Source organism: Saccopteryx leptura, chromosome 3 (assembly GCF_036850995.1).
Source record: "Saccopteryx leptura isolate mSacLep1 chromosome 3, mSacLep1_pri_phased_curated, whole genome shotgun sequence".
Classification (NCBI taxonomy): domain Eukaryota; kingdom Metazoa; phylum Chordata; class Mammalia; order Chiroptera; family Emballonuridae; genus Saccopteryx; species Saccopteryx leptura.
Genome location: NC_089505.1, coordinates 333,892,318 through 333,902,356, shown reverse-complemented (window position 1 = coordinate 333,902,356; position 10,039 = coordinate 333,892,318). Strand labels below are relative to the sequence as shown.

The window sequence follows — 10,039 nt, the reverse complement described above, 5'->3', positions numbered from 1 at the left end:
CATGAAAGGCCTTGGGAAGAAGTGATTATAAAAGGGCCTTCAAAAGGAATTTAAGGTAATCCTTGGGTTAATCCCCTTTAAATCAAATATTAACTCCTCTCATTTTTTTTAAATTTATCACTTTAGATTTTTCATGTAACAACAGTCCCAGAATTGTGCCCATAACAAAAAATAATTTTTAGGTTAAATTATAAATTATAATAGGTTTCCAGTGTTGATCAGAGCATAACACTTTCATCTATAACAGTGGTCCCCAACCGCCGGGCCGCAGACCGGTACTGGTCCACAGAGAAAGAATTAATAACTTACATTATTTCTGTTTTATTTATATTTAAGTCTGAACGATGTTTTATTTTTAAAAAATGACCCGATTCCCTGTTACAACTGTCTAAGACTCACTCTTGACGCTTGTCTCGGTCACGTGATACATTTATCCATTCCACCCTAAAGGCTGGTCCGTGAAAATATTTTCTGACATTAAACCGGTCTGTGGCCCAAAAAAGGTTGGAGACCACTTATCTATTTTTTATTTATTTATTTATTTATTTATTTATTTATTTATTTATTTATTTATTTATTTATTTATTTATTTATTTATTTTTCTGAAGTTGGAAACGGGGAGGCAGTCAGACAGACTCCCACATGTGCCCAACCGGGATCCATCTGGCATGCCCACCAGGAGGTGATGCTCTGCCCATCTGGGGCATCACTCTGCCACAACCAGAGCCATTCTAGCACCTGAGACAGAGGCCACAGAGCCATCCTCAGTGCCCGGGCCAACTTTGCTCCAATGGAGCCTTGGCTGTGGGAGGGGAAGAGAGAGACAGAGAGGAAGGAGAGGGGGGGGGGGTGGAGAAGCAGATGGGCACTTATCCTGTGTGCCCTGGCTGGGAATCGAACCCGGGACTCCTGCACACCAGGCTGACGCTCTACCACTGAGCCAACCGGCCAGGGGCAGGGACCACTGATCTATAACATAGCTTCTGTGTGAAAGAATTTCAGACAATCAGTGTCTAAACCCATCTTTGAAAATTCCTTGATTGGTTCTTTCACTCAAAATTAATCATTGAGAATTCTTCATGTTTCAGACACTGTTGTAGTCACATATGAACAAAACAAAGATCCCTGCCCTCATGGAGCTGACATTCTAGAGAGGAGAGACAGTTAAACATAAATGGTATAGGGTGTTGATGGTGACAGTGATTAAGAAAGAGAAAATGTAGACTGACCTGTGGCCATGTAATGGGTAAAGCATTGACTTGAAATGCTGAGGTTGCTGGTTCAAAACCCCGGGCTTGCCTTGTCAAGGCACATATGGGATTTGATGTTTTCTGCCCCTCCCCTTTCTCTCTCTGTCTCCTCTCTCTAAAATGAATAAATAAAATCTAAAAAAAAATGTAGAGCAGGGTAAGAGGGATGGATAATTTAAAATAGGATAATCTTTGAGAAGGTGACATTTAAGCAAAGTGTGAAGGTAGCCAGCCAAGATGACTGCCCATAGCTGGGTGAAGAATATTCAAGGCAAAAGGAAAAGCCAGTGCAAGGCAGGCAGGAGTCTACCTAGTGAGTCTGAAGAACAGCGAGGAGGCTATTGGAATGGGGTGGAAAAGATAAGATAAAGTCAGAGGTAAGTTGGGTAGTGGTAGGGACCGAACTTGCTATATCCTGTAGAGCTTTGCAGGCTATTCATGGCACAGCCTTTGAGAAAGTTAGAGGTCGCTTGTGTTGGTCTGTCTGTATCAAAACAATTCCTCCTTTTCCCTGTCTCCTATACATTAACTTGAGTGTGCATGCAAATCACTTGAGACCTTGGTAATATTTAAATTCTGATTTGATAGGTCTGAGGTAGGGCCTGAAATTCTGCATTTTAAACAAGCTTCCAGGTGGTGACAGGCTGCAGCTTTACTATCACACATAATGAGAGGTATTGGGCTGCCAGGGGCTTTGGAGCTTATCTTTCCTTTAGGTGGTTTCAAGGGACTTCTTGTTCCCTGTAAGCCTGAAAGGACAACTTCAAAGGTTTCCATTCCACTTTCATATTGGTCATGTTCTCACTCTGACCTCAGTATTTCATGGTCCGATCACCTGACTAGTAAGAACATGGTCCAGGGCTCCCTCTGGTATCACAGATAGATTGTCTGGCTGTTTCCATGTAGGTACTAAAAAATTTCTACAGCCTGCTCACTGCCACTATGGAGTCTCTACTTCTGAACATCAACCTTGGAAACCCTGCTCTACTCCTTGAATGCTAATTAGATTCTCTAACCACAATCCTGTCTTACTCCAACCCCAGGAGTTCTGACTTGCGGACTTCACTCCAGGACTTACACCTTGAGTGATAGCCCAGCTCTGTAAACTGGGCCTGACACAGCTAGAGGACTCCGGTGATGCTCCCCAAGCAGAAGAGATGCTTTGCTGATGTCTAACGGGCAAAGCTGGCCTTCTTAAGAGCTAGCAAAATAACTTATAGCTGAGCAGGCCTGGAAGGATTTGTGAATATAATACATAGGTTATGAGTCAGACAGGCTTGGGTTTGAACTGTATTTCCATCCCTTACTATGTAATCTCAGGAATGTTTCTTGGCGACTCTGAGCCACAGTTTCCTCATCTGCAAATAAGATGATAACAATACCTCCCTCATATATTGATAAAATGCATATAAAGCACTTAGTAAAGTGTCTAATGATACTCACAAAATACTAGTTGCTGTTTTTGTAAATACTGTTAATATCCCAGCACGTATCAAATCGCTCTGTGGAGGGATATTATAGCACTCACCTCTACATACCCTGGAGTTCAAGTACCAGAGGCTTTCAAAGACGAGACACAGAGGTAAATAGCAGTTTCATCAAAATAGATGTCACAGGAAATAATTGAAGGAACCGAAGGTGTTTGGTTTAGATTAAGGGGCAGTGTGATGACTGCCTTCAGGCTGTCTTGTATGTAAGGAATTAGACGTGCGCTATACGATTCACAGACCAGAGCCCTTAAAGAGAAACACACCCCCTGCTAAAGCCGAAGCAGTTAGGGTGAGAAGAGGGAGGGTGCGGGGGTCTGTGAGGGTCTGCTCCTGCGCAGCTGCGGCGATGTAGCCAATCACTGGGCACGGCTGGTCCTCGCGCGACCGTACAGTGATATAGTCGTGAAGTCTGTGGTTGCCATGGAGAGGCCGGCTCTCTGGGGCCCGCGAGCTGGCGCCACAGGCAGCGAGGTTGGAGCGTGGCTTTGAAGACGCGTCCGCTACCACCATGAGCGGCCGAAGTCGGGGCAAAAAGTCCTCCCGCGCCAAAAGCAGGGGCAAAGGCCGCGCCAAAGCCCGAGTTCGCGCTGCGCCTGACCACACCCCGCACGACCCGGACCCTCCAGAGTGCCAGAGCCTCGGGGAGGAAACCGAGGCAGCACAGGTGCAAGCTGGCGCGGGGTGGGGTGGCCTGGAAGCCGCTGCGCCCCTGCAGGCCTGCGGGCTGGGGGAGGAGGCTGCCAGCCGGCTCCCGCTGGACTGTGGCCTCGCGCTCCGAGCGGCTGGGGAGCGCGGGCAGGCTGCGACCCGGCTCGGCTTGGGGAAGGCCACAGCCCTCACAGAGCGCTTGATGACAGACACTGTCTTCGTAGGAACCGTGGGAACTGTGGGAAGGCCAAAAAATAACTCCCGCATTCGAAATCTGCGTGTGCCTGCTGGGAAGAAGGCCCCCGTGGGGAAGGGGCCTCAGGCTGATGGGAAGCCCAACAAGGGGACCACTGGGGAATGTGAGTCTGTCCCAGTGGTAGAGGACACGAACGTGGAGGAGGAGGAGGAGGCAGAGTCAGGGCTCCTGGCCTCGGATGGCAGCATGGATACCCTGGAGACCGTGCAGCTGAAGCTGGAGACCATGAACGCCCAGGCGGACAGGGCCTACCTTCGGCTCTCGCGCAAGTTTGGGCAGCTGCGGCTGCACCACTTAGAGCGCAGGAACCTCCTCATCCAGAGTATCCCGGGCTTCTGGGGGCAAGCTTTTCAGAACCACCCCCAGCTAGCATCCTTTCTGAGCAACGAAGATAAAGAAGTACTCAGCTACTTGAACAGCTTGGAGGTGGAAGAGCTTGGCCTCGCCAGGTTGGGCTACAAAATCAAGTTCTATTTCGGGCGCAACCCCTATTTCCAAAATAAGGTGCTCATCAAGGAATACGGGTGTGGCCCTTCAGGCCAGGTGGTGTCTCGTTCCACTCCAGTCCAGTGGCTCCCAGGACAGGAGCTCCAGTTCCTAAGCCAGAGCCAGGGATGCTCAGACAACAACCCTAGCTTCTTTGGATGGTTTTCAAACCACAGCTCTATTGAGTCTGACAAGATTGTCGAGATAATTAATGAGGAGCTGTGGCCCAATCCCTTGCAGTACTACCTTATGAGTGAAGGAGCCCGCACAGAGAAAGGAAAGGAGGGCAGGCAAGGTCCAGCAAGGCAGCCAGTGCCGGCCGCTGAGCCTGGGGTAAACAAATCCAAGTAATCTTGCGCAAGTATCCCTTCTACCTCCTGCTGGACTGGTGCCCGGCTGACCACGTGTGTTTGGCTATCTGCCTTTTGTTCATATTGGCCTCTGTGCACGCTTTTCTCTTTGAACTTCAGTTACAAGAATATGACATTTATGACCATGCTCCTTTGCTTCCCCATGGCCTTGCTTTTCTACATTAGTGTCACAGGTTATATGATGTCACTCCTACAATTTATATGTTTAAGCACACATGCTTCAGATGTATGCTGCCTTTACATGCCTGGAACCTGTTTTTGGCATTTCCCACCTGTCTTTAACATGGACATTCATGAATCATTCTCTAAGAAGACCAGTGCATCCTTAAGCCCTGCTCCTTCAGGGCCGGTGACTTTGGTGGACTTTGTTTTCATGCTGGCCATGCATGCTATATATAGGGCAAGGTTTCCTGTTGCAACTGCAAAATGAAGCTAGTGCACATGGTACTGGCCATCAGCCAGAACTGATTGTTCAATGGCTCTGAAGTCATTAGACAAGTACCATTTTCAGGATTTCTGCAGTTTGCTGTGTGTTCTAAACCATCATGTGTCTCCTGCCTCTGGGTCTTTCCACTGGTGAATTTTCATCAAGCTCTGCACATGCGTCATCACTATCAGGTCACTGAGTTTTGTCCAAGTGATTATCAGACCCAGTTGGCTTCCTGTTCATCGGTCCTCAAGAACTTCCTGTGGATCCATGACCCCTGCCAGTGCATGAGACACATACCTACCCTCTCCAGCCTTCCACGAATCCTGTTGGCTATCAGACTGATGGGTGGGCTGGTATATGTGGACATGTCATCATGCTGTGGCTCCAGATGAGGGTGGGGACTAGAGTCACAGAGAATGTAGGTAACCTTCTCAACTCTTCTTATCTCTTTACCACACATAACCAGAGTGCTATAGGAGGATTTCTGGGGAAGAGGTATTTCTGATATGTGAGCCTGTGTCTAATTCATTTCATACCTCTGTATCTTCTTACTTGCTTTTCCTTCTTTGCTTCTGCCTTTGCATACCCATAGGAGTAGGCTTTAGTCTACAGTCTGGGGGAATCCCAAGGCTCTCTTCTGGGGGGACGGGGATATGGGTGGGCAGAATCTGTTCTGGATCTCCCAGACTCATTTCCACTGGGTGTGAAAACTGAGCTGGGCCCTCCCTGCCTAGGCTTCTCAGTGTTCTCTTTCCCCGTCCCATACTTGAGGGTGGGGAAGTAAGACTATCTATATTTGCCCTCTTCCTAACTTCCCTTTCCTTATAGAGGGCCTCATTCTGAGTTTTTCAAGAGCTGTGGAGGTCTTGTAGAGAGGGTGAGAGTTGGAGCAAAAACGTAGTGTAGGAATGAGTCTGGTGTGGAGTGAGCTTGTAAAACAGAAATATTGAATAGGTTGAGAAGCCTCAGGGAGAATATGAATCAGTGATGGAAGGGACATAGAGGGACCTTTCCAAGGGTGGGGATGGGAGAATTCAAGGAGTTGCTGCAAATACAGGGTAACAGGATGCATCCACTAAAGGAGAGGGTATGTCCCAAGTTTTATCCAATCTCCATTTCATCATTAGTGTGTTTAATAAATAAGAGAAACAAACCAAAAACAGAAGGATGTTACTTTGGATGCTTTCTCTTGTCTAGGTATGGCCTTATGTATGTGGAAGATTAATGCTATATGCTGCTTATTTTGCCTTTAAGTAAAATCTTAGCCACAGGCTTCATTTTTGTCTAATGGGAACATAGAGCTCTATAGGTCTGCTTTTTATTTCTTTTAAACTTTTTTCTCTTTATCATGAACATTTTCAGATAGGCACAGAAGTTAAGAGGTGTTCCATGGACCCTATGTACCTGTCATCTAGCTACATCAATTCTCAATTATCATCAATCTGGTTTCATCTGTATCTCCTTTGCCTGCCTGTATTTATTGGAAGTCTAAGACACTGTGCCAATTCAACTGTGACTGCTCTGGGAGATTTGGACTTTTCTTTTGGTGGTGACGGTACACTATCAGGTCTGTTTTTTGCTGTTAATGTTAACTAGTGAAGTTCCAGAGATGTACCTTAGAATGGAAGGTTTTCAGAATTAACAAGAAGTCTCAGAAAGGGATGAGGGGGCTGCTCCCTTTCACTCGCATCCACAAAAGGAGGGGGGGGGGACTGTTCTGTTGTAAACTTTCAAAGATAGGTTGTTGTGTTTACTTAAAACCCTTTACCAAAATATTAGTTTTTGTTTCCTGTGTAAGACAGAGATTCAAGAAGCAGAATTACTACCAGCTTGTTCTGGGCTCATAATTCCAATCTTGGAAGTATAATTTGCAAACTGTTGCTGTGTTCTGTGAAAATAACCTCCGCAAAATAATCAGTATCTGGTTGTCTTAACTTACTAATTTGACACCCTGGTAATAATACAATTATATCTTTGTTCCTAAACAATAACAGTTGTGAACTTGCATGCATATTGGAAAAATAAAAGCTTGTATCTCTATTACATTTTTTATTTAAAAAAAAACAACAAAAAACTCAGAGGCTGGGTAGTTGAGAAGGGGATGTATATATTGGCCTAGATGAGTGAGTCCTAAGCCTCAGGCCCTTGTATGACTAGCTGTATAACAATATATAAAATTCTGATTCCCAAGCTTTTATCAGAGTAAGATTCTGTGATTCTGGCAAGAAGCCAGGTAGTCTGTTTTTTTTTTTTTTTTTTTTCCCCCCCCACAAGCTTCCTGGGTGATTCTAGTGGAAATCCAGTGCTTCTCAAATTTTTGAGATCATCTGGATTGTGTGGGGGTCCTGTTAAAATCCTATTAAGATACTGAATTTTGATTCAGTAGTCTAGGTTGGAACCTGAGATTCTGCATTTCTGACAAACTTCCAGGTGATGCCGACGCTGGTGGTTTGTGAACCACACATGGCAAAGAAGGTGACCTTCAAGGCCCTCTCAGGCTGGAATAGCAGTACTCATCCTTGCTTGTATGTTAGAATTATGAGAAGTTGAAAGTAATATACTGCTTGAGTTCCACACAGATACCAACTAAATCAGAACTAGAGGAGAGGAGGGGAAAGGTTGGTGCAGGTATAGGAATTTTTAAAGCATCCTGGGTGATTCTGATGTCTAGCCAGAGTTGAGAACTGGGGCCTCTGACGCTGTTTATAACAGCTCCATAACAGGGGTCATTTTCATTTAATCAGGGGAAGCAGTATCAGACAACTAAATAAAACTGTCCAGCAGAAAATGGTTGGAAAAAATTAGAAGTGGGTTGTAAAATGAGAATAAAATTGGTTTGGATGATGAAGTACTTGAATCAACACATGTTAGGTGCTCAAATGTTGAATGAATGAATGAATATAAACATAGTTTATAGTCAAGATGCCTCAGGGCTAGGCTGATAATTAAAGTTGTGAAGTAGGCCAAATTTATTTCATAAGGACATATGTATTAGCTTGTTAGGGCTTCTGTAACAAAGTACCACAGACTGGTTGGCTCAAACAACAGAAATGTATTTCCTTAGTTTTGGGGGCTAGAAGTCTGAGGTCCAGGTGTCTGCGGGGTGGTTTCTTCTGAAGGCCTCTCTTGTTAGCTTGTAGATGGGTGTTGTCTCTGTGTGTGTCTGGGAGCAGTGGAAAGAGCTGGAGATCCCAGCCTTGGTGAGCCTCAGTTACTGATGGGTGGGGCTACAGCCTTTGGGGGTTAGGGCAGGAGGAAAACAAACTATCAAAAACAGCAGAGAGCCAGCCCCAGGCTATCCAGTCTGGTTCCTATCTCTCTTTGTTCTCAGCATCTCCACTTCTGCTTTTGGAATCTTCCCCAACTCTATTTCACCATTCAGGCTCACAACTCAGAGTTGCGGATATACTTTCACCTGAAACGCTGACCTTGGATTAGTTTTGCTTCTGTACCCCTGATCAAGTATTTGGTTAACTGACTCTCCAAGTCTTTTTTTTTTTTGTATTTTTCTGAAGCTGGAAACGGGGAGAGACAGTCAGACAGACTCCCTCATGCGCCCGATCGGGATCCACCCGGCAAGCCCACCAGGGGCAACGCTCTGCCCCTCCAGGGCGTCGCTCTGCCGCGACTAGAGCCGCTCTAGTGCCTGGGGCAGAGGCCAAGGAGCCATCCCCAGCGCCTGGGCCATCTTTGCTCCAATGGAGCCTTGGCTGCGGGAGGGGAAGAGAGAGACAGAGAGGAAGGAGGTGGGGGTGGTGGAGAAGCAAATGGGCGCTTCTCCTATGTGTCCTGGCCAGGAATCTGAACCCGGGTCCCCCGCACGCCAGGCCGACGCTCTACCGCTGAGCCAACCGGCCAGGGCCGACTCTTCAAGTCTTGAACCTTGAATTTCTTTTTCTCCTTGCCTCCAATCAACCTGACCCTCAGCTAGGTTTGACAAATATAAGGCATAATAGCTTTCTATCTATGTGACTGATACTTCATAGCTTACAAAGCACATTATCTTACATTATCTCAATTATAACAACTATCTTATAAGAAGGTTCAAAGAGGTTAAATGATGACAAAAAGCACAAAACTAGTAAGCAGTCGCCTGACCAGGCAGTAGTGCAGTGGATAGAGCGTTGGACTGGGATGCGGAGGACCCAGGTTCGAGGCCTCGAGGTCGCCAGCTTGAGCTCGGGCTCATCTGGTTTGAGCAAAAGCTCACCAGCTTAGACCCAAGGTTGCTGGCTTGAGCAAGGGGTAACTTGGTCTGCTGTAGCCCCCCACCCATCAAGGCACATATGAGAAAGCAATCAGTGAACAACTAAGGTGTCACAACAAAAAACTTATGATTGATGCTTCTCATCTCTCTCCATTCCTGTCTGTCTGTCCCTATCTATCCCTCTCTCTGACTCTCTCTCTGTCTCTTTAAAAAAAAACAACCAAAAAAACCCAAACAAACAAAAAACTAGTAAGCAGTGGAGCTGGGACTCAAACTCAGGTCTTCTCATTCCAAACTCCATCCCTATATATGGTGGTAAATATGAGGCCCAAACTGATAACCTGGCACTATGAATCCAGGCACTTCTTAACACAAAACCTGTATTTAACCCTTCACACAGTACATCAGACCCCTCCACACAGCACAGTAGTCAGTCATTGCCAATCAGTCAGACTTGGCATATGCATGTGAACTGCCCGCTCTCAGAGCTCAACTGGGAGCAGGACTGACTGGATGGGTGACTCAGAATGGTGGCTTCAACTTCCTTGAACTGCTTTGTTCTAAGGTTAATATTGGTTCTAGACACACATCACTGGTTCTAGATACATACGGAGGCTGAGTAAGGAGGTTTTTGTGTATAACTACCAATACCTGAATATGGATGATTTGGAAAAAATGAGATAATTTTTCTCCTGTAGCAAGCAGTCTGGTGATAGGAAGTTGCAGGCTTGCACAATAATTTGCCTCTCTACTCTTCGTTTTCCCTTCGTGTTTCCCCAGCTCTAAGCGTTGCATCCTCACCCAGCTACACTTAAAGACAGGCATATAGAAGGGGAAGGGGATCCTTTCACATGTCTGTTGTTAACAGGGAAGAAAATTTTTGCCAGTAGTTCCTGGTGGG

General features: G+C 46.1%; 1 protein-coding gene across 1 annotated transcript; it reads left to right on the top strand.

The window, feature by feature from the left end:
* The first annotated feature begins 3,148 nt into the window (after nt 1-3,148).
* Nucleotides 3,149-6,971, top strand: TSPYL5 (TSPY like 5). Its single transcript, XM_066379182.1, has 2 exons — nt 3,149-5,349; nt 6,294-6,971. The coding sequence occupies exon 1, from the start codon at nt 3,249-3,251 to the stop codon at nt 4,479-4,481; it is 1,233 nt and encodes a 410-aa protein (XP_066235279.1). The 5' UTR covers nt 3,149-3,248; the 3' UTR covers nt 4,482-5,349; nt 6,294-6,971.
* Nucleotides 6,972-10,039: the final 3,068 nt, after the last annotated feature.

Bases quoted from the DNA above. Each gene is read 5' to 3' on its own strand.
- TSPYL5 (XM_066379182.1), top strand. From the start codon at position 3,249: ATGAGCGGCCGAAGTCGGGGCAAAAAGTCCTCCCGCGCCAAAAGCAGG.